General features: G+C 47.1%; 1 protein-coding gene across 1 annotated transcript in view; it reads right to left on the reverse strand.

Annotated features, from left to right (window-relative positions):
- Positions 1-5,247: 5,247 nt before the first annotated feature.
- The window catches only part of RNF11 (ring finger protein 11), a 44,628-nt gene continuing 24,245 nt past the window's right edge, over positions 5,248-25,630 (reverse strand). The window contains exons 2-3 of the mRNA XM_044300766.1: positions 9,573-9,742; positions 5,248-7,050 (exon numbers count right to left, since the gene is read on the reverse strand). Of these exons, the coding sequence (XP_044156701.1) occupies positions 6,879-7,050; positions 9,573-9,742 (342 nt within the window). The 3' untranslated portion in view covers positions 5,248-6,878. The remainder of the gene's footprint in view (positions 7,051-9,572; positions 9,743-25,630) is intronic.

A 25,630-nucleotide genomic window follows, 5' to 3' on the forward strand; every position in this document is an offset into this window, starting at 1 on the left:
CCTCACTGTGCACGGATCATTACCGAGGGAAACCCCAAATGTGTCTTAGGGCTCCTGCACAGGGTCGTAGTTTCAGTACACATTTAATGCACGTTTTTTTGCAGCTTGGACATGTACCCATTCATCTCGTTGGGGCGGCAAAAGAAGCAGACAGCACACCCGTAAGTCCGTTCCACGGTCCCGCAAAAAATAGAACGTCCTATTCTTGTCTGTTTTGCGAACAAAGATAGCTCATTCAAAAAAAACGGTGGCATGCACTCATCCAGCATCAGTTTTTTTGCAGATTCTGCGATTTGCAGGCCGCAAAACACTTACGGCCCTAAGGCGGGATGAAGTGGCTATGTCCGCTATTCAGCTGTTAGAAGAGGCTTCGAGTTCCGCAGCCTCTTCCTAGGCCAGTGTCATCACTGTACAGCAGTCATGTGGCCTAGTTGCAGTTCAGCCCTATTCAAGTCAATGGGGCTGAGCTGCAATACCAAGCACTGCCACTAAACGATGTATGGCGCTGTCCGTGGAAAGTTGCCGGAAGCCTGCATCGCTCACCGGAGGCTCCCTGAAACAGCTGATCGGTGGGGATGCCAGGACTTGGACCCTCGCTGATGTGCTAAAAATGACCTATGCTGAGGAGAAGTCATTGTTATCTTTTCCAGGGAGGAACGGTCAGATTGCGAATCCCAAGCAATGCTGTGCTCCAAACGACGGTCATAGGGACCTTCTGCACTTGCCGTTGGAGCAGGAAGCGCTCAGGATTGAGGAAGTTCATTCCCAATCACTGTCCCCTTATTCGTTATGATCTCTGCATTGTGGGGTAGACATTACTCTAAGGCCTCATTCACACGACCGTATGTGTTTTGCGGTCGTCAAAATGCAGATACTGGACACATGTGGTCTCCACTTTCTGTGAGCCCCATTGTCTAAATGTTCATTCTTGTCCACAAAACGTACAAGAATAGGACACATCCCATAATTTGAAAAACGGCCACATGGATGCGGAAAGCGCACAGTGCAGTCTGCATTTTTTTGCAGCCCCATGGAAATGAATGCGTCCATGTGCAATCCACCAAAAACGTGAATTGGACCAAAAAGTGTCCATGAGTCTGAGAAATAAAACCATAGGCAGTGAAATCTAAGGCTGGTTTCACACGGGCGTTGCAGATTGGGGCCGGATGCGTTCAGAGTGCGTTCAGTGAAACGCACACTATTTTGCGAGCAAGTTCAGTCAGTTTTGTCTGCGATTGCGTTTAGTTGTTCAGTTTTTTCCGCGTGGGTGCAATGCGTTTTGATGCGTTTTTCACGCGCGTGATAAAAAACTGAAGGTTTACAAACAACATCTCTTAGCAATTATCAGTGAAAAACGCATCGCATCCGCACCTGCTTGCGGATGCAATGCGTCTTTCCCGCAGCCCTATTCACTTCTATGGGGCCAGGGCTGCGTGAAAAACGCTGAATATAGAACATGCTGCAATTTTCACGCAACGCAGAACTGATGCGTGAAAAACAACGCTCATGTACACAGACCCATTGAAATAAATGGGTCAGGATTCAGTGCGGGTGCCATACGTTCACGTCACGCATTGCACCTGCGCTGAAAACTCGCTCGTGTGAAAGGGACCTAAGACCGGTCTGTGACATGTAGACATTTACACAAGATGTGAGCACATGACCATCATTCCGATCCAGGCAGAAGAGAGATCTGAAGGTCACAGCGGCTGCATATTCTTGTGTTACCTTTGCAGATTCCCTCGTCACAGAGTTGTGGTCACTGCCCTTACCCCCACATAAAGCCTCATTCACGTGTCCGTGGAACACTGTTCGCGAGATACCGGACTGGCATCCTGCTTAGTGCAGGAGCGCACGGCGTCATTGGTTGCCATGACATCGTGCGCTTTGTGCCGCTGCCGCAGTACAGTAATGCACTTGTATAGATCATACATTACTGTACAGCAGCGGTGGCACGAAGCGCACAGCGTCATAGCAACCAATTACGCTGTGCGCTCCTGCACCAAGCAGGATGCCAGTCCGGTATCTCACGGACCGTGTTCCACGGACGCGTGAATGAGGCTTAAAGGGAAAGATGGACAATATACAACGAATTGTGGGCCTATCATTTGAGACTCATTTAAAGGGGTTGTCCACTCCTTTACAAGTGTACAATGTCTGATTGATGGGTTCTGACACCCCGCACCAATCTGATATAATGTAGCTCCGGAACCACATCGCCGTGTCCGTGGTGCAGTGCACTCAGCTGGTTACCGCAGCACCCAATATCAACGGCTGGAGCTACTGCAGAATAAGGGTACATTCACACGACCGTGTCATTTTATCCGCATTTTGCAGAATAGATGTGGATCCATTCATTTCTATGGGTGAATAAAATGTGTGGACAGCGCTCAGTATGGTGTCCGCATCCGTGTTTCTGCATTTTTAGTCCGCAAAAACACGAAGCTTGTACTACTATTGTCCACACAGATCGGTCCGCAGCTCCATTCAAGTCAATGGATCCGCAAATTGCGGATGACATACAGAATGGTTTCCGTATGTCATCCGTTTTTTGCGGATCCGTTTCCATATTTTTGAAGGCCTTAATAATTCTAATTTTTTTTTCTATTTTTTTTTTCCCTCCATTTTTTGCAGACCGTAAAAAACGGAAGACATACTGGAGCACACATGGTTCCGTTATTTGCGGACCGCAAAACGGAAAGGATTACACACCGTCATGTGGATGTACCCTAACTGATCTGCCAATCAAATAGTTATGGTCTAAGGAGGACAGACGTGGAAACCCATTTAAGGCTACTTTCACACCAGCGTTTTTACCGGATCCGGCAGGGTTCTTTATGAACGGATCCGGTTGTATTATCTTTAACATAGCCATATCCGTCATGAACTCCACTGAAAGTCAATGGGGGACGGATCCGTTTTCTATTGTGTCAGAGAAAAGAGATCCATCCCCATTGACTTGCATTGTGGGTCATGACGGCTCCGTCTTGCTCCGCATCCCATGCTGCGGTTTGCTCTCCGGTATGAGAACGGAACAGAGCGCATTTTGTAGCGCTCCGTTCTATTACGTTTTGTCCCCATGAATGGGGACAAAACAGAAGCATTTTATTCCGGTATTGAGACCCTATGACGGATCTCAATACCGGAAAATATTAACTGTAGTGTGAAAGTGGCCTAAGGCTAGTTTCACACAGGTTTTTCTGGTGTTTTTGCCAATATATGCCCCCCCCCCCCCCCCAATATGCCACCTCCAGATGCTAGCTATAAGTCTATGATAATTTTGCAACAAGCTTTTTCTTAGTGTTTTTTTTCTTCACCTGCGGTGCATTTTTTGGGTCCATGAATATTTTTTTCACAGTATGCTCTGGCTGTGGCATTTTTTTTCTAAAAGCAAAGAAAATACTTTACAAACCAAATTTGTTGTGTGTGAAGGAAGCCTAATGGTGTTTTTTTAATGTCAATTTAATAAGGAACGTCCCTGTCATTCATAACACTGTATTGGGTATTACGTTCAGAAACATGATGGCGACCCGCTGGCACCGCTGTACGGCTCGTTACCTGTGAGCTCTGAGGATGTGTTCATATATTCTGGAACTTTTTATTTTCCCATTAAGACCATCAATAAAACCCACAAAAAGTTACCCACGTTATTATTATATAATATTATTGGGCCCAAAGAGACAGATTAGAAACACGGCTCTCACCTGCGCCTTCTCTGCTAGGAGCACGGAAGATAGACCGCACTTGGTGCAGATAACTTGAGGTCCAAACCAGAAAACGAACATCCAGGTCAATATCGCAAAGGTTCCAACGGTACTTTATTGATGCGGTTAAAAATGTACATCCAGTGCAACCAGTCTCAGTCTACGCATTTCGGGCTATCAGATGTGTAAGCCCAAAACACGTAGACTGAGATTGGTTGCACTGGATGTACATTTTTAACCGCATCAATAAAGTACCGCTGGAACCTTTGCGATATTGACCTGGATGTTCGTTTTCTGGTTTGGACCTATATAATATTATTGTAATATCATAAAGGGCTTGTCTGGGATTTCAATATCGATGACCTATTCTTAGGAAAGGCTATCAACACTAGATCTTGGCGACCCCACCGCAGTGATCGGGGACGGCGGTGGTCTCTTCTTGATTACAGTGCTCCATACATATAGTAGTGGCCGTTCTGGGTACTGCAGCACCATCCAAGTCACCTGAACAGAGCAACTCTGCACAGCCGACACTGTTGTGTATGGCAGCCGTCACCAGCGAGCGAAACCACTAAGGCTAGTTTTACACTTTTGTTACTCTCTTATGGCAGTGGAACAGCCTGTCGAAGTTAAAGGGGGTTTCCGGGCTTTTTAATATTGATGCATATTATCAGATCGGCGGGGGTGCACACCACCTCCAATCAGTTGTACGGGGAGATGGCGCGCGCGCGCAGTGCACACGTGCCGTCTCCCTTCTGACTTCCTGTCCGCTACTGTACGTCTAGGAGACCGCAGCAGTGGGCAGGATTAGAGAAGAGATGGCATGTGCGCACACAGCGTCTGCCCGTACAGCTGATCAGCAGGGGTGCCGGGCTCCCGCCAATCTGATATTGATGACCTATCCTCAGGCTAGGTCATCAATATTTTTTTTAAAAAGCCCAGACAACCTATTTTATTGTTTCTGGCATACTCCGATACTGCTTTTCCCTGCCAGAGACCTCTGACTATTATGGGATCTGGCAGGGCAAAAGCCGCCACCCAGCCGAATCTAGACACTAATGCCAGAAACGAGATGGATCCCATTACAGTCAATGGGACCTGGCAGTTATCTGTGGGCGCCTCAAATCAGATCCCCGTTGATCCCCATTCAATAGCATAACCTAAGGATAAGTCTTCCATATTAAAATCCACTTTAAAGACGTTTCATCATTAGGGGAGGGATATCAACGTATGATCGTCGGGGGTCTGATTACTGAGGAACCCCAACTATCCACCACTAGTGTGAGTGGACTTTAATCAATGGGGGACCCCAGTCACATAAATAGGTCATCAGCTGGAAAATCCCAGAAACCCCCCTTGGACAAGCTGGTTTTAGCCTTGGCCAACTTCTTCATCCAGCCAACGTTCCCATTGATTTCCAAGATGTCTGTACGGCGGGTATAGCAAACATCAATAGCAGGTAAGGGCCAATAATCAGAAAAAATGCAAAATGGCAGCCGTCATCGCCCATTAGATACACTCTGGAAGACCCTTGCTACACACGTGCAGTTTATAGGTTTTATTCTCCTATATGGAACAAAGAGCCATCAGTCCTACGGGTGATATCTCATTACTAGTGATCCAGCCACGGTTTATAGTTCTGACAGCTGCGGAGCCCACCAGGCAGCAAGATGACCTCAGCTCACTGTAGAAATGTCACATCGAAACAAGGCATCTTATTGACCGGACAGGACTGAAACAGACGCATCAGCACGAGTTGCAGATTTTGAGAGGCGAAATGCTGAGAACAGGGACTATTCAGTGCTGGGTATTAGGCGTTTTTTGAAGCAGAGCCAAGTCCGGGTTTTTAAACCTTTTCGTTATACACAGCTTTAATCTGATGCTGAGCTGGCAACACCACTGTGAAAGGCTGATGAAAAGACAGCTTGATTTTAGACACAAAAAAAATAAAAATATACGAAAAACAAAAAAAACATATACCGTAGTGATTACAGGAACATAAACGTAACACAAATGAAGGTCAGTCCCTCCAGAGTCAGTGGCTGCCTAAGTCTGTGCGCGGCTGGGGTCCCCTCTGACAGGGAAGGGGTTAATAAAAAGAAACCGTACGAATATGCAACGGGTGTCCTACATGGATTGACAAAAATAATAAAAATAATAATAATGAATAATAAAAATCAGTCGATGTCTAGTTAATGGATCGAGCGAGATGCACGACTGTAGGTACGCGTCGGTGAGGAGCCTGTCCTACAAAAACTTCACTTTACAGAGACCCAAGGCCATGGAATTCCATTTCCAATGGAAAGAAATAATATAATAATTATAATAATATAATAATAAAAGGTGCAAATATTTCCTCCGTTCTAGGAGGAGCCAGAAGTTCGGCGTGAACAACTCTGGGGGGGGGCAAGGGTTTTAAAACTAGTCGAGTGCCAGTTCTTTCTCCTCCAGACCTATTTGGCATGGAGGTGCCCTAAGCCCTATCCCCCCCCCCCCCCCGATGGCCGCAGTTTGCCTGCATGAGGTTTTATTCCCACCCTGAACCACCGCTATGTGTGCAGAGGATGTATCTACCATGGGTTAAACGCCCCCTATTGGTTGGAAAAGCAAGATGTTCAGATGAAACTGGGTGGATGAGCAGCTCCTCTTGTGAACGTCCAAGTTGGAAAAACGAGAAGACAGCAGTTCTGGGTGGGTGACGCCTTTCCGGGCCTGATGTCCAGAACAAGGTTGCACTTCATACACTGATAGACAAAAACCTCCACAAATTCACTGGGAACAATAGAACCGGCTTAAACAGGAGGAGGGGAGCAGAAGATGCCGAGTATTTGTTGAAAGTCAAAGGCAGGAAAGAAAACCATGATCCGCATACACGGCGCTGGTCCGGCCTTGTGTCCAGCGACAGGAACATTTAGGGCATCGTTTCTTGTGCACGGGATCCAAGAGGAAGCGATCATTTATCTGTACGGCCAAAGCTGCTGCTTCAATCTCACGGTGAAGTCTGAGGGAAATAGAGGATTCGCTCCAAGGTCAAGGTATATATTCTGTGTAGGCCAGCAGATATGTGGCTTCTAGAATGTGCAGTCTCCTAATCCCTATGGTGTGGATCTTGGGGGGGCTTAAACAGGCTGAACCCCCAGCAGCCGTGTCTTGTCTGCGATGTCCAGGGGAGGCTCAGTTAGTCTCATAAGAGGAAAGCAGTGCTGCATCGACCGGCTCCATGCAGGAAGGGCAAGTGAAGGAACGCATTAACCAGTCGTCTATACAGTCCATGTGGTAAATGTGCATGCAGGGCAGGAATCGTATGGGATCGCCATACACAAAGTCCATCATACAGATCACGCACCTGCAAACGAGATAAGAGTTAGCCCTCAAAGAAGAAATTAGAGATCCGTGTACTTCATTATATACATCTCGCAGGGCAAAGGCATTTTTTTGGAGATCCGGTGACGTACCAGGGCTCTCCATGGGGCTGCCAGGAACCCCGGTGATGTCACCAACACTGATGGGCGGGAATTAGCGCTGCCCTAGCCAGTAAAGCGCTAAAGCCCGCCCATCAGAGCTGGTGACATCATCGAACACACTGCCGGGCGAGATGCTTCGATGCTAGCCTCAGGGGGGCTGCCTGGGTGAAAATAAGGGTATGTCCAGGTTCAGCTCTGAACCCAGACAACCCCTTTAAGGTCTACACACAATCCAAATAACAGTCCAGGAAAAACTGTACACCGTGTTACACCTTGTGCAAGGGCCTGGCTTCACATATGAGAAAACCTGTATGCTATGCTCCAACCCCTCAGGCCTGCACTGTATCAAATTTGCCCGGAGTGCTTCTTTACGTGGTCATACTCTTATACTGCCAGATATCTGGATACAGCAGGGCACATGAACAATTGCAAATGCACCAGAATTCTGGTGCACATGCCTTGCTCCACATTTATTAAGGGTATTAGTCATTTTTTCCCACCGTCAGGGATCGGTGGAAAGTGGGTTTGGCTTGGCGGGAAAAGGGCACGGCTTAAAGGGGCTGTCCAGGATCTTACCGTTTATGGCCTATCCATTAATTTCTGATCGGTGTAGGTCCAACACCCCCCACGGTTGGCTGTCTCAGAGTGGCTAAGTCTACGCTTGCACTAAAATAAGTTTTAGTAAATCTAACGAAATATTCCCGTCCTTCAGGTCTATATTCTTCTGCATAGAGGTCAGCAATTAGTCCTGGTGTAAAGATATTAAACTCTTAAAGTTTGTCAAGTCAGTGAGTAAATAGGCTTGAAATCTGACAACCCTTCTGAATAAATTCTAAGTAGTGGTCACTTCCCATCATCTACTCTTGAAACTGGTGGCCTCCTGAGTAAACCGCTCATTCTCCCACTCCGATTGGTGCATTCTGGAGAAACTCTTGGTTTTTTCAGATATGCAAACTAAGTGCTCGTTGCAACAAGGGCATCACCATTGCACCCTGTTGCACCAAAAGCCCGGCTCCTTGTTGCTGCCCGCACTGCCTCTCTAGTTTTGAGCCATAGGGCCAGGCATGTGATCTCACGCCTGCGCATTCGACGTGCATGCATTACAGACTCTTTCTGCTTAGCAAGCATCCCCGAGGCGGACACGCAGGTGTGAGAGCACAAGGCCAGGAGAGATTATGTTGTCACTGACTGGCCTAGTCACTCAAAGCTGGGGAAGCAATAAGGAGCAGGACTTTGTGTTTTATATATATATATATATATATATATATGCACCAGACTCAGGAGAACAGTGCACATCTGACAATTAATTTGGATTGATACGCAGGTATGTGGCAACAGATTCTGAGCAGATTTTGAAGCACTGTGCTGTTATTTCAGTGGCAATCTCAGCACTGCTACATCTGTAAATGATAATGCACAAACAAGGTATTGCCATCAGGACTATTCCCTGCAGATATTCTGTTGCAATGCGCTTCTCTCAGGAGACACCTGGCTATGTGAGCTCATCCAGTTTTTGTGCCTGGGGCTTCTTTCTGCCGGCTGACGTTCATTTATATAAAGGTGGCTGTACACATTAGTGTAAAGTTCATCACAACAGACAATTCCGACCACATTGACATTTCATCGCCCAGTTTAATTTAACGTGTATGGGCAGTCTGAACAACTGTAACGGCCAAGATGGACTAAAATGTGTAAGGCAGTGTCTGTGAAACGAACGTTCACCAGATGTTTGTTCAACCAACTTCTACCTAATGTGGTGGCCACCTTTAAGAGTAAAGTTGCCCAGAGCCATTAATGTTTTCCGACTGGAAGGCTCTAATGTTCCTATGTGTATAGGGTTCGTCAGACCCCCTCCAATGTTAGATCTTACAAGGTGTGCATTGGAGGGGTTACAGACACTTGACACCTGTAGAGTCTTGAGGGATTTGGGTTGACGCCACATTGGATTACTTTTGAGGAAAGGTCAATTTGGCCATAATTGGTCATGGAAATTGACCAAGGTCCCTTTCACAGGGGCTGAGGACTCAACCAGTTATTGGGAACGAATGTTCATATGAAAATGTGTTCTCGATAACTGGTCTGTGTTATAGGTGCCACCAATTATCCGACAACCACCGTTTGTCAGCAGCACGTCGCCCTGTGTAAGCAGGGGAAGTGCTGCCGACAAAATGCAAAGTGAATGGGGGATGAATGATCGTAGTGATCATTCGTCCACCTTTCACTTTTGCATCAGGCCGTATGAAAGACACTTTAAACACAAGCACTGATTGACTTCTATATGGTCGACCTCTGAATAGCATTGACACAGGTAAGATGACCTTGGCAACTGATCCACGATATAAACAGAGCCTTTGGAAGATCAAAGCCGTTTCTAGAGGTCGTGTTGTATGTGTGCAGAACTTACTCTCTTATCTTCTTCTCTGATCCATCTCTCCCTGGATCATACACTCCCTTAGGTAGGTGCTGAATGAGACCTATTCGTTGCGCTATTCTGATCTGCTCCTCTTCTGTCAGTTGAGTAGCGAGACGAGTCTGGCTTGGCGTTGGGTGATATACGGGTACCGGAGCCTGCTCCTAAAAGACACAAGAAAATAAAATAAAAATACTAAAAAACAAGAGCAAATCAATGCAGGAGAAAGCCCAAACCCCAAAGCAGACAATGGCTTCTGGTTTTTCATGCTGCAAGTTTAGGAAGTAAAAGTGGCTGCTGCTGTAAACTGCTTGTTCTGCACTAACAAAACTAATTATCCGGATCTGGAAGTCCAGCACAATCCCAGACGGCTCGCTCTGCTTGGAGCTTTTGCCAGAAACCCTTTGTGAACCTGAACCCAGATCAGTTACATTGACGATTGTGCTCAGAGCAGGTAGAGACGGAAAAGATTCACAATGAAGATCTGCCAAAATATATATTTTTTATTAATTCCAATTACCATGAGTCTTCACATCTACTGAGAGCTGCAGCTGAAAGGACACAAACCCTGAGCGGCGATAGGATACCAGCTGCAGCAGAAAGGACATTCCCCATGAGAAAAGACACACCCTAGAGCTGTCAGCTTGATATAAATCTAGCAGAGCAATGAATGGGGAGATCTCTGGATCCATGTGAGGTACAGGGCTGGTTCTAGCTTTGTAAGGCTAGTATCACACCTGCGGTAATGCTATCCGGCAGCCTGTTACAGCAGAGAAGCAGCCGTCTGCTGGTGTTCACTGTATCCGGCCTTGCGTGATACTGCCACGAACCGCCAGACCCCATTAACTATAATGGTAGGGAGCTGGACTGTTTCCAGCATGATTGATCCAATTCGGCTGGACAAAAACCGGTGTGTACACAAGTTTTTGTCCGACCGAAATCAGTTGTTCGTGCTGGAAACCTCTGAATCCCATTATAGTTAATGGGGTCTAGTATTACATGGCAGTATCAGGCAAGCCATTCCTCTTCCATGACAGCCTGCGGGATAGCATTACTGCAGGTGTGAAACTAGCCTTAGAGGTCATCATGTACTATACGATGTTGGATTTTTCATTTTTTACATCAATCTCGGCATAACCTTTTAAGATGGCCCAACAGACATATGTCGGTCGAACCCCATAGTTGACCATCTAAACTGCATGAGGCTTTCCCCATATGGCAGGGATTTGAAACAATGGCTTCCTCCTCTCTTCCTGTTGAGAAGACATGTATACTCGGCAATGAGGGGTGTCGGGAGTAATAGTGGGTGTCACACAGCTATCTAAGAAATATGGCCAACTTCAGAAAATAAATAATAAAAATAAAGTGTTCAACCATAGGGGTCAACATAGGGCCCTGTGGAGTGCTTCCAAAGTTAGGCACGACGGAGGTGTCCTTCCCTGCGTCAGGCTTGGTCTGTGTGTCATTTGTCAGGCTGCCCAGTTGCAAGAAGCAATAAATCTTAAACACGCGAAGACGTAGAAGGCGTGGAGAGTCGGCTCCGATTCGATATGCACTGGCTCAGGCTTTGCACTTTCTTATGGGCCACAAAGGGCTTTGCCATGCTGCTGAACACGGTGCGCGGTGTGTCCCGGCCAAGTACAGTCATAGCATCTTCCAAAGGCTCACTACCCAACATACTGCCTCACCTCACAAAGCCGTGGCTGGTGGGCTAGCCAAGCCAAAGTAATCGTTGGGGTAAAGTTATGCATTTTCACACTGTCACTTATTAGTTTCGTTCACTGGAATCGATTGTTTTTTTCCCCATCTTCATGGCAGGTCTTGAGCTGGGATTGAGAGATCTGACACATCCAATTATCGCAGGAGTCTGCCCAGCCGGGCAGCACAGGCTTAAGATGTAATGTGCCAGACAGCAGTGTCTCCTCCCAGGCCAGCTGTCTCTCGAGGCCATGCCAGTTGCTGCCGTCTTACACCATTAAATCACCAGACTGCTGACACATGGGCAATAAAAAGAGGCTTCTGCATCCATATCCCTCCCAGCACTCAGTGCTCTCCAGAAATGCAAGCTCATTTGACTGTAAAACAGTTGTGTAATTGTCAAGCCCTTAGGAATAGCTTAAGAATACTTGAAAGGATCTCTTCTTCTGGTAAAAGTACACACGCAATCATCCCCGCCCAAAGGGAAAAGGAGCGACAAGAAAAAGCTGCTAATGGTCTGCACTCAAGAGGTTGTCAAATTATACACCCAACACTCAATGACCAGGGGCCTGTAGACCTCCTGAGGCCAGGACACAGATGATGTGACCCACTACCGTCACCCTCTGCTGACCGGCTCTGGTCTGTGAAGCTCATCGGCATCAAGTTTGTGATGGATTACAAGCCGATAGAGACGGAAGCCTAATGGTGTGGCCACACGGTCAGGTAGTGTGCCACGTGGCAAATCCATTTGAGGTTTACAGTGATTTTTTTAATGTAAATCTGGCAATAACAGGCAATGTAACGTTGCACCAAGGTCCACTAGACCAGTGATGGGCAAAGTGTGGCTCTCCAGCTGTTGCAGAACTACGACTCCCAGGATGCAAAGACTGCCTACAGCCATCATCCTACAGCAAGGTATGGTGGGAGTAGGAGTTTTGCAACAGCTGGAGAGCCACACTTTGCCCATCACTGCACTAGACAATACATATGGTCCATGGATAGACACTTGTCTAACTTTGTACCACCCACTGGTCAGCCTATATTGCGACAGAATTGTGGAAAAAATGTGGTGCGATTTGGTTTAAAATGGTGCCCCATTGGTAAGCAAGGTGCAGGGGAGCTTTCTAAAACTAGAGATGCCAAATTTTGTTGCATTTACAATCTTCATGAATGTGGGATATTGTCTGAAATGCATCTCGCAGTAAAACACAAGCCCATGTGAACACCCCCCACTAGACTCCACAGGTTGTAATGGAATCCAACAGGTGTTAGTCTTTGTTAGATTGAGCAGAACAGCTTATGTTCAGGTACACGGTATGGCCGTGGGGTGGTAGTGCGTCCAAGAACCAAATGTACCGTACTTCACCTAATACCCCACTGCAGGGGAAACGTATTTCCAGAAGCCGACCCTGGGCATCTTTCTTCACAAGACAACCATTGAAAAAGATATTCTAGGTCTTTAAAATTGATTTCTTATCCTTAGGGTAAGCCAGCGACGTTTGGTAATTAGGGGTCTGATTTTTGGGACCCCGATGATCTGCAGAATAAAGGTCTCGTCCATATGAGGTTGTGCACGTGTGAAAGCATAAAAAAAGCAGCAGTACCTGCCAGAGGATCATGAACGCTTCATTCTGTTGAACCATAATGGTCCTGTGGGTTAGACTCCGATGATCGAACATTGATGGAAAACCACTTTAATAGAGCAAGCAGAAGAGCAACCAACACTAAGCCCTCTTTCAGACAAGCGTGTCCTGGGCGGAAACCACGCATCGTGTGCAAGCGCGATTTCCCCGTTATAGACACTGCTCGCAAGGCATTACACTGATTTATAACGCTGTGTGTCACTGCGTGACCTGTATCTACTGAATTATACTGACAGCATTACATCAGTATAATTCTGTAGATCATTATAATGCCATGCGCTCCTGCAAAACAAGCAGTGTCCAAAACGTGGAACCACTCTCACACATTGAGCATGATTTCCGCACAGGACACGCTCATCTGAAAGAGGCCTAAAGGACACAACAGGATGCGTGCTACAACAAAGTCTACACGGTGCAGAATACATTCGATAAGGAGCCATTATAGGCTGCGGACTGGCTGACTAAGATTCTTCACTGGCAAACCAGGTGGGAAACCCAGATAAACATTGGGTCTACATAGACTACAAGGATATCAATTTAGCGTCCATGAAAACGAAATTTTTTTTTTTGCATAGTGCAATGACCTCTGCTAACTCTTTCCAGAAGCTGCAGTACCAGGTTATGCAACTGGGGGCAAAAAACCAAAAGCACTAGGTCATGTTCGCTGTGGACCAGAGACCAACAAGCTCCACCCGTATCCACAAAAACTACTCCCTATAAACTATGTTGAGGTCAACAGTTCAGAACTGCCCTGCCAAGAACCCTCAACATCCCATCAAGGGCGTCCTGCAGTAAAAAGGACTTGAATTTAAGGTTTCTGCACGTTCTTGTGGTCTACAAGGACACACGCGACCATAAACTGGAGAGGTGCAATCAGACCCAAGACAGGAGTTGTTTTCAGATAGATATTTATGGTGTGTGCTCAGCACAGGAATGCGTCTGCTTGGGCTTCTGTACAAGTCGGAGAAGATTCCAGTAAAAAACTGGTTTCAGGGTTAAATGCTTCACCCTTCTGTCCCATCTACATGCTGGGGGTTGTGGTTTTACAAGAGCTAGAGGTTAGACACTACCAGCCTAAGGGGTATCTAATGTGTGTGGCTCTGCAAATAGTCCAGATAATTGCTGGTGCGCCCTTTCTCCTCTCCCTATTCACGCTGGATTTACAGTGCATATGGCTTATGTGCCAATCTATAGTGTCCCAGTCACCCAATGATTGCCAAGCATGCTCTTTTGGCATTGTCAGGCTGAATTATGTTGGTATAGTTGACGCTATTCTATACAGAGGCATTAAATTAAGAAAAAAAATAATAATGCATATTACATTTTTTGGTCTTTAAAACAAGGGATCCGATGGGCAATGGATGAGACTGTGCTGGAGAGCGGTATACATCAGAAGAATCTGTGCAAGATAATGGTCGGCAAATCCCCCAGCTGTATACGTCTGACACAGCGTGAATATACCTGAGGGATCCTTTCACATAGGAAGATTTCCGCACGTAATGAGTGACTATATAGCAAGTCAATACGTGCTCTCTGGTAATTTTATACTTATTGTCAGTGCATCAATATCCGATTGCTGGGGGTCCGACATCCTGAACCTCCGGTGATCAACTGTTCCTGAGCAACTATGGCACCGGAGCTACACAGGTCCGCCCAAGTATCGCAGTGTAGCAGGGCTGCCATAGCAAGGAATGGGGTCACAGTAATCCCTATGGCAGTCCTACTACACTGCAATACTTTAGTGGACAGAGCTGGTTACTGTAGCTCTGCTCCCATTCACTTCAATTGGAGCAGTGCTGCAGTAACCAGCACCATCCATTACACAATGGACGGAGCTGCGCAGTTCGGGCACAGACTTCCGGGTCCAGAGCTCCTGATCGGTGGAGGGTGCAGGGCATCAGACCCCACTGGTCAGATAACCATGGAGGATCCCAAAGACAGAACATCAGAATAAAAGAAGTAGACAATCCCTTTAAAGACCTTTCACACAGGCAGATAATTGTCTTAATGTCTGTTCACTACTTAGGATTTTTTATGCGGCTGTTTGATTCCATCATTGTCAGATACACATCCCCTGTTTTGATGGAGTGAAGTGATTCCAACAAACAAGCATCTGATTGCTGCGCAACTTTACATTGGAAAATGGCCAAGAGCATCTGCAATGTCTGTAAAAGGCCCTTAAAGGGCATCTGTCAGCAGATCTGCACCTATGACACTGGCTGACCTGTGACATGTGCACTTGGCAGCTGAAGACATCCATGTTGGTCCCATGTTTATATGTGCCCGCATTGCTGAGAAAAATTAATGTTTTAATGTATGCAAATGAGCCTCTAGGAGCAACGGGGGTGTTGCCATTACACCTAGAGGCTCTGGTCTCCCAGTAACTGCCACGCCTGCTGCACTTTGTTTGAAAGAGCCAGGCAGTGTAATCATCATCATCATCACTCCTAGCCCTCTCACTCAAAGTACAAAGCTTGCAGCAGTTACAGAGAGAAGAGCCTCTAGGTGTAATGGCAACTCCCCCGTTGCTCCTAGAGGCTCATTTGCATATATCATTTTTGGCCAAGAGCTATGTTGTGTGTACGGTGAGCATGTGAAAAGCAACTGTCCAAATTATGATGAAAGATTAAAAACATCCATCCATAAAGACAAAATATGGGAAAAAAAGAGGTCAGTGATGGCGGCTCTGTGGTAATCCAGGGGATAAAGATTAGCGAAAGATTACAGAGCTCAGAGAGATTGGAAAACCTACATAAAACTCAATCCCGTCACAGGGAACAACTTGTTCTAAATTCCACCACTTTAGGCTGCACGCTCAGACCGTATGCATTTTGCGGTCTGCAATCTGTGGATCCGCAAAGTACAGATACCCGCATCCCTCATTCTCCTACTAGAACTGCCTATTCTTGTCCCCAAAACAGAGGATAAGAATAGGTCTTGTTCTATAATTTGAGGAACAGCCGCACGGATGCGGACAGCACATGGATGTGATCCGTCTGCTGTCCGCATTTTTAAAGGACCCTTAGACCCGTGTGCGATTTCAAAAGATGCGGATCAGACGTGGACCCAAACAACGGTCGTGTGCATGATGCCTTAGAAAAGGGTAAAAGATGCTGCAGCGATGAACACGCCTGCCCAACGGAGTAAAGGAGCGCCTGGAGATCAGCATCCGCGGGGGTCCTACACTATCGAGTCATGACTTCCGTAGCCTAATACACGAAGGCAGCAGCTCCTTTAGTTAAAAGGTTTCAGCAGCTTTTTAACAGGTCCTTTTAAATTAAATGTACAACTAATGGGTATGCATGGCTGACAAGGTGTTCTCTGCTGCCGTCAAGTGCTCCTCCTCATTGTGAAAGCCAGTAAGGGAGTCATTCCTTGCCGACGAAACAAAGACCTTGCGCAAAATATATCACTTGGCTCATGGCCAATTCTGGTCTTTAATCGCTCTTTCCACAGTGTATGGCCACTGATTACACTGAAAGTGCAAGCAAAAATTATAGGATTGCACATGTTTTCCTATGAGGTGGAAAGCCGCAAACCAATCTAAACACTTAGGTAGAACAGGTCCCTCACCTCCACCTAAAATAAGTACAGAGACACATAGGTCGGTGGAAGTGCTGTATACAAGAAATGGTAGAATATTTTTCAAATACTGTAGTTTTAATATGGGGGCATACAAAAATTGCAATTTAATCCTTTAATCCAATTCAATCCTTTAAAAGGGATCACCAGGTTTATGCTGATCGCAATGGAGACTCTCTTACCGAATGCTCTTCAAAAATCCCGGTGTATCAGCAGTGCATTGCAGTGTATGGTGCCTCTGCCGTTACCCTGTTATACCCTACCGGTCGGGTGTAATGCGAGTAATAAGATGGCAGGCCTGGTATCCATCATAAGGCCCACAGCAGCTTTCGATTGCTTCGCTGGGGTTAGGGTACTTTCACACTTGCGGCAGAGGATTCCGTCAGGCAGTTCCGTCGCCAGAACTGCCTGCCGGATCTGGCAATCCGGATGCAAACTGATGGCATTTGTCAGATGGATCCGGATCTGTCTGACAAATGCATTGAAATACCGGATCTGTCTCTCCGGTGTCATCCGGAAAAACAGAGCCGGTATAACATTTTTTTTTGCATTTTTAAAGGAAATCCGGATCCATTTTGCCGGAACACTTAATGCCAGATCCGGCACTAATACACTTTAATGTAAATTAATGACGGATCCGGCATTTCGGCAAGTGATCAGTATTTTTATCCGGAGAGAAAACTGCAGCGCGCTGCTTTATTTTCTCCGTCCAAAAAACGCAAGAGGGACTGAACTGATGCATCCTGAACGGATCGCTCTCCATTTAGAATGCATTAGGATAAAACTGATCAGTTTTTGTCCGGTATTGAGCTCCTGTGACGGAACTCAATACCGGAAAACAAAAACGCTAGTGTGAAAGTGCCCTTATATCAGGGGACGGAAGGAGCTTCCACTTTGTGTAACCCGTCAGGTGCAGTGGTCACTACTGACCGTGACATCTGGGAATGGGGATTGGCCTCATCTCCGATTCCTGATACCTGCCTGCGCACGTGACGTACATGTATTCCACAATGTGTTAAGGGGTTAAAACGTGTGGAATGCAATAAAAAAAATGGAGGAACTTTGCACTGCAATTAGCTGGATTATCTATCTTAGGCTACTTTCACACTAGCGTTCGGCTAGCGTTCGATCGGATCCGTTCTGAACGGATCCGATCATAATAATGCAGACGGAGGCTCCGTTCAGTACGGATCCGTCTGCATTATTTTAGCAAAAAAAAGCTAAGTGTGAAAATAGCCTAGTACGGATCCGTCCAGACTTTCAATGTAAAGTCAATGGGGGACGGATCCGCTTGAAGATTGAGCCACATTGTGGCATCTTCAAACGGATCCGTCCCCATTGACTTACATTGAAAGTCTGGACGGATCCGCACGCCTCCGAACGGCCAGGCGGACACCCGAACGCTGCAAGCAGCGTTCAGCTGTCCGCCTGTCCGTGCGGAGGCGAGCGGAGCGGAGGCTGAACGCCGCCAGACTGATGCAGTCTGAGCGGATCCGCCTCCATTCAGACTGCATCAGGGCTGGACGGCTGCGTTCGGGTCCGCTCGTGAGCTCCTTCAAACGGAGCTCACGAACGGAAACCCGAACGCTAGTGTGAAAGTAGCCTTATTTAAAAGAACTTCTAAAAAAAAAAAATCTAAGACATCCACTTTTTGTTTGCAACAGATCTGTGTAGACCAGGGATGTCAAACTCGTGGCCCTCCAGCTGTGGCAAAACTACAACTCCCATCATGCCTGGGCATACTACAGCTATCAGGGAATGATGGGAGTTGTAGTTTTGCAACATCTGGAGGGCCATGAGTTTGACATCCATGGTGTAGATAGTCATGACAGTAAAAATATAAAGGAAATGATCCTCATACGATTTGGCAGAGAGGGATTGGGCAGTTGGATTTCAACGTGTTGTTCCCAGTGCACTGAGAAGCGCACGACTGGGCAGATCGGCTTTTCTGGGATTGGCCAACAATCAAATGTGTAAAGGGGTGGCCCTATACAGGGAGTGCAGAATTATTAGGCAAATGAGTATTTTGACCACATCATCCTCTTTATGCATGTTGTCTTACTCCAAGCTGTATAGGCTCGAAAGCCTACTACCAATTAAGCATATTAGGTGATGTGCATCTCTGTAATGAGAAGGGGTGTGGTCTAATGACATCAACACCCTATATCAGGTGTGCATAATTATTAGGCAACTTCCTTTCCTTTGGCAAAATGGGTCAAAAGAAGGACTTGACAGGCTCAGAAATGTCACAAATAGTGAGATATCTTGCAGAGGGATGCAGCACTCTTAAAATTGCAAAGCTTCTGAAGCGCTGATCATCAAACAATCAAGCGTTTCATTCAAAATAGTCAACAGGGTCGCAAGAAGCGCGTGGAAAAACCAAGGCGCTAAATAACTGCCCATGAACTGAGAAAAGTCAAGCGTGCAGCTGCCAAGATGCCACTTACCACCAGTTTGGCCATATTTCAGAGCTGCAACATCACTGGAGTGCCCAAAAGCACAAGGTGTGCAATACTCAGAGACATGGCCAAGGTAAGAAAGGCTGAAAGACGACCACCACTGAACAAGACACACAAGCAGAAACGTCAAGACTGGGCCAAGAAATATCTCAAGACTGATTTTTCTAAGGTTTTATGGACTGATGAAATGAGAGTGAGTCTTGATGGGCCAGATGGATGGGCCCGTGGCTGGATTGGTAAAGGGCAGAGAGCTCCAGTCCGACTCAGATGCCAGCAAGGTGGAGTACTGGTTTGGGCTGGTATCATCAAAGAGGAGCTTGTGGGGCCTTTTCGGGTGGAGGATGGAGTCAAGCTCAACTCCCAGTCCTACTGCCAGTTTCTGGAAGACACCTTCTTCAAGCAGTGGTAGAGGAAGAAGTCTGCATCCTTCAAGAAAAACATGATTTTCATGCAGGACAATGCTCCATCACACGCGTCCAAGTACTCCACAGCGTGGCTGGCAAGAAAGGGTATAAAAGAAGAAAATCTAATGACATGGCCTCCTTGTTCACCTGATCTGAACCCCATTGAGAACCTGTGGTCCATCATCAAATGTGAGATTTACAAGGAGGGAAAACAGTCCACCTCTCTGAACAGTGTCTGGGAGGCTGTGGTTGCTGCTGCACGCAATGTTGGTGGTGAACAGATCAAAACACGGACAGAATCCATGGATGGCGGCTTCTGAGTGTCCTTGCAAAGAAAGGTGGCTATATTGGTCACTGATTTGTTTTTGAATGTCAGAAATGTATATTTGTGAATGTTGAGATGTTATATTGGTTTCACTGGTAAAAATAAATAATTGAAATGGGTATATAATTTGTTTTTTGTTAAGTTGCCTAATAATTATGCACAGTAATAGTCACCTGCACACACAGATATCCCCCTAAAGTAGCTAAAACTAAAAACAAACTAAAAACTACTTCCAAAAATATTCAGCTTTGATATTAATGAGTTTTTTGGGTTCATTGAGAACATGGTTGTTCAATAATAAAATTAATCCTCAAAAATACAACTTGCCTAATAATTCTGCACTCCCTGTAGTTTAGTAGGAGAAAAGTGATGCCCGGTGCTTAAAGGATATTCTGGTCAGATCATGTTGTTATCCCCATTCTCTGAGACCTCCACTGATGACCACGGCTGTTTTCTGCAGGCCCCCTGAAAGCCATACACCTGCAGGTCTACCAGGTGCACTGCCTCCATCTCTATGGGACCGCCAGAAATGTCCGGGTGCTGAAAACCGCTATCTCCAGCAGTCCCATCGCGATGAATAGAGTAGCAGTGCACATGCTCGATCACCGCTCCACTCATTACAGGGGGCTCTCGTTCTCATTATCAGTGGCGTCTACTAGAATACCCCTTTACCTCCCCTCTACTGAAAAAAAAAAAGAAGCACCCTCACCGAAATCCGGGGAAGGACAGCTTTTGGCCGAATGAGCATCCGGCTGACAGGAAGGTGTGTGGGACCGGCTAAATGGAGGGCCTAAAGAAAAAATTGTTGGCAGATACTTTAAAAATAATAAAAGTCTAAGTATGGTAAAGGGTACTGAATTAAAAACGCTAACATTTATTGCATATTTGCAACGCATTTCAAGGTCATCCTGACCTTGGGTGTTTTAGGAGCTGCCGATCTCCAGAAGAATCAATAGGACTTGACAGAAAAGGATCTTCGTTCCTCCTTACCTCAACCAACAAACTAGACTGTCGTTGGATCTTGTGAAAACTGTAGAGATCCACAGACCGTGTCTAAGGCTACTTTCACACTAGCGTTCGGGCGGATCCGTTCTGAACGGATCCGCCCATAATAATGCAGACGGAGGCTCCGTTCAGTACGGATCCGTCTGCATTATTTTAGCAAAAAAAAGCTAAGTGTGGAAATAGCCTGGGACGGATCCGTCCAGACTTTCAATGTAAAGTCAATGGGGGACGGATCCGCTTGAAGATTGAGCCACATTGTGGCATCTTCAAACGGATCCGTCCCCATTGACTTACATTGAAAGTCTGGACGGATCCGCACGCCTCCGCACGGCCAGGCGGACACCCGAACGCTGCAAGCAGCGTTCAGCTGTCCGCCTGTCCGTGCGGAGGCGAGCGGAGCGGAGGCTGAACGCCGCCAGACTGATGCAGTCTGAGCGGATCCGCCTCCATTCAGACTGCATCAGGGCTGGACGGCTGCGTTCGGGTCCGCTCGTGAGCCCCTTCAAACGGAGCTCACGAACGGAAACCCGAACGCTAGTGTGAAAGCAGCCTTAACCAGATTAGTGTAAGGCGACTTTCACACCTGTGTTAGGTGCGGATCCATCTGGTATCTGCACAAACGGATCTGCACCTATAATGCAAAGGCTTGTATCCAAGTCAAAACGGATCTGTCCTGACTTACATTGAAAGTCAATGGGGGACGGATCAGTTTTCAATTGCACCACATTGTGTCAGTGAAAACGGATCCGCCCCCATTGACTTACATGCAAGCAGCGTTTTGGTGTCCGCATCCAGAGCGGAATGGAGGATGAACGGAGCCAAACTGATGCATTCCGAGCGGATCCTTATCCATTCAGAATGCATTAGGGCTGAACTGATCGCTTTTGAACCGTTTGTGAGAGCCCTAAAAACGGATCTCACAAACGGAATTCAAAACGCCAGTGTGAAAGTAGCCCAATACAGACAGATGTATCAAAGCATGAATAAAAAAAAGCTCCTTCTTCAGGGTAAGGTCCTATATGCCACATACCTGCCCAGAAGCCACATGAAATACGGGATCAAAAAGCCACAAAATCAGCTTTTCTGTAATTGCAGCTTCTTCTGGCTGAAGATGAAGGTTACATCAAGAACACAATCACAGGCCCGGCAGAGCTGAACACACAATCCTCACTTTCTATGTTCTCTCTATTGTGCAGCGGTGGCAGGACGCCTCGGACGTTCGCGCAGGCGTTATCCCCATCATCTACAGGATGGAGGCTTCCTTCTGCTCTGCGGAGGTCCAGACTACTCTCCAGCTGCTCCTAGCCGCTGTGACAAAACCAGTGTAAAGGCCGAGTTCACACCAGCGCTAATTAAACTGAAAACATAACTAGGGCTGCAACGATTAATCGATGTAATCGATTATATTCGATAACTGGATTCGTTGTCGACGAATCCAGTTATCGAATAATCGCCGATTCGTTGCTATTCGGGCGGGCGGGCGGTCGCTGCATCTTTATTTTACCTTTTTACAATGACGCTCCCGCTCCTGTAACAGCCAGGCAGAGCGGACGGCGGCGTAACGTCACTCACTCACGTGACACGCCTGCTCCGCCTCCTTCATTCATGAAGTGGGCGGAGCAGGCGCGTCACATGATTGAGTGACGTTACGCCGCCGTCCGCTCTGCCTGGCTGTTACAGGAGCGGGAGCGTCATTGTAAAAAGGTAAAATAAAGATGCAAGCATCGGGGCCGGGCCGCTGTTATGGGGAGGGGGGGGGAGGATCTGTCTATGGCACTGCTATGGGGAGGAGGGGGGGGTCTGTGTACGGCACTGCTATGGGGAGGAGGGGGGGGTCTGTGTACGGCACTGCTATGGGGAGGAGGGGGGGGTCTGTGTACGGCACTGCTATGGGGAGGAGGGGGGGGTCTGTGTACGGCACTGCTATGGGGAGGAGGGGGGGTCTGTGTACGGCACTGCTATGGGGAGGAGGGGGGGTCTGTGTACGGCACTGCTATGGGGAGGAGGGGGGGGTCTGTGTACGGCACTGCTATGGGGAGGAGGGGGGGTCTGTGTACGGCACTGCTATGGGAAGGGGGATCTGTGCACTGTTATGCCCATAATAGTGTCGTCCACAGATCCCCCATAATAGTGTCGTCCACAGATCCCCCATAATAGTGTCGTCCACAGATCCCCCATAATAGTGTCGTCCACAGATCCCCCATAATAGTGTCGTCCACAGATCCCCCATAATAGTGTCGTCCACAGATCCCCCATAATAGTGTCGTCCACAGATCCCCCATAATAGTGTCGTCCACAGATCCCCCATAATAGTGTCGTCCACAGATCCCCCATAATAGTGTCGTCCACAGATCCCCCATAATAGTGTCGCCCACAGATCCCCCATAATAGTGTCGCCCACAGATCCCCCATAATAGTGGTAACGGCCAGTGCCCGACAGACCCCGATGAAAAACATTGGGTCTGCTTTTATAAACGGCATTTAGATAGCAGTGCACCCATCTAAGGCTTCGTTCACATCACCGGTTCAGCCTTTCCGTTCTCCTGCTCCGTTTAGGGGCAGGAGAACGCAAAGGACGGATAAGCACATAACCCGAGGACCCCATAGACTATAATGGGGTCCGTTATGTTTCCGCTCAGAAGATGATTTTTAAGCGGAGACAAAAATACTGCATGCACAACTTTTGTCTCCGCTTAAAAATCATCTTCTGAGCGGAAACATAACGGACCCCATTATAGTCTATGGGGTCCTCAGGCTCCGTTTGGTGTCAGTTATGTGCTTATCCGTCCTTTCCGTTCTCCTGCCCCTAAACGGAGCAGGAGAACGGAAAGGCTGAACGGTGATGTGAACGAAGCCTAACAGCCATTAAAAACTAGTATAATTGTAAAAAAAATAAACAAACACAAAACAAACAACAAACTGCTCACCTCATCCACTTACACGAGCAGGGGCACTTGCTCCTTAGGCTACTTTCACACTAGCGTTCGGGCGGATCCGTTCTGAACGGATCCGCTCATAATAATGCAGACGGAGGCTCCGTTCAGAACGGATCCGTCTGCATTAAAATGGCAAAAAAAAAGCTAAGTGTGAAAATAGCCTCGGACGGATCCGTCCAGACTTTCAATGTAAAGTCAATGGGGGACGGATCCGCTTGAAGATTGAGCCACATTGTGGCATCTTCAAACGGATCCGTCCCCATTGACTTACATTGTAAGTCTGGACGGATCCGCACGCCTCCGCACGGCCAGGCGGACACCCGAACGCTGCAAGCAGCGTTCAGCTGTCCGCCTGTCCGTGCGGAGGCGAGCGGAGCGGAGGCTGAACGCCGCCAGACTGATGCAGTCTGAGCGGATCCGCCTCCATTCAGACTGCATCAGGGCTGGACGGCTGCGTTCGGGTCCGCTCGTGAGCCCCTTCAAACGGAGCTCACGAGCGGACCGACGAACGCTAGTGTCAAAGTAGCCTTAGAGGGCAGCAGGTCCTGACGTGTGACGACGTCACATGATGGGACCATCAGGTCCTGGTGCCTCCGGGGAGGAGCAAGTGTCCCTGTTCATGCAAGTGGATAAAGCGAGTATTGTTTTTTGGCACCAACAGGAGTGGGGGTTGCGTGAGGGGCATTATTATGGGGGCCATAATATGTCTAAGGGGGCACTTCAGAGGGGCGGGGGCATAATGTATACTGAGGGCACTGAAGGTGTTGGAATATAAGAAAAATTAAAATGATGAAACGCATCCGTTTTTAATGGCAGTTTTAACAGTCGTTAAAAAACAGATGCAAACTAGACATTAAAAAATGGATAAACGGTCAGAAAAAATAAATAAAAATGGATGCACACACGGATGCAAAAAGGTAATTTACAAAATTGGTGGAAAGGTAGTATTTCCTTTCCGGTCCCTCTGGCTCTGGAGAGAGCTGCAGTTCTGATACAGTTGGGTGGCCATGTTCTAGATTACACAACGGGGCGCAGCAGCTTTAATTTACTCCTCCGAACACTTCTAAAACATGGAAGATAATCACCGAGGGTTTCAGCAACAAGACCCCATTGATTTTTGCTATGGGATCCAGATGTCTACGTACATTATGCAAGTCTTTCAAATGAAATCCTAAATTATTTCAGGGGGGGGGGGGAAATAGGGGGCACCAAACTAATTTAGGATTTAAGTTGAAAGCGTTCCCAAAAAAGGTCTAAGCCAGGGATGCTCAACCTGTGGCACTCATGCTGTTGTAAAACTACAACTCCTATCATGGCCTGCTGTAGGCTGGTAGCTGTCCAGACATGCTAAGAGTTGTAGTTTTGCAACAGCTAGAGGGCTGTAAGTTTGGCATCCCTGGTCGAAGCAAATGGTTTCTCCATGTCCTTCCTGAATAAAAAATAAAAATAAAAAAATCCTTGTTTTCCAAGTTTCCAGTGACACAATGGGGGTGATGTCATGGTGACTCTGCAGCCTCGGCTATCACGAAACAAGCTTAATTTATGTCACGAGGCAACTAATCTGCCCCATGAACCTTGTATGTGGTGAACGCAGCGTATGTCACAGGGCGAAGTGCAGGAGACGCGGAGTCATCCTGCGTACAGTAGAGCGTACCTGGGTGCTCACATCACCAAAGGCTAATAATTCACAGATACTGAGCTCTCAACAGCTTAAAAGGGGTTTTGCGGGATTTTTATATTCATGACTACAGGCTCATGCACACGAACATATTTTCTTTCCGTGTCCGCTTTCGCAGACCGTATGCCGAACCATTCATTTCAATGGGTCCGCAAAAAAATAAATAAAAGGTTACTCTGTGTGCATTCCGTTTCCGTATGTCCGCATTTCCATTCCGCCAAAAAATAGAACATGTCCTATTATTGTCTGCATTACGGACAAGGACAGGACTGTTCTATTAGGGGCCAGCTGTTCCGTTCCGCAAAACACAGAATGCACACGG

Source organism: Bufo gargarizans, chromosome 7 (assembly GCF_014858855.1).
Source record: "Bufo gargarizans isolate SCDJY-AF-19 chromosome 7, ASM1485885v1, whole genome shotgun sequence".
NCBI lineage: Eukaryota > Metazoa > Chordata > Amphibia > Anura > Bufonidae > Bufo > Bufo gargarizans.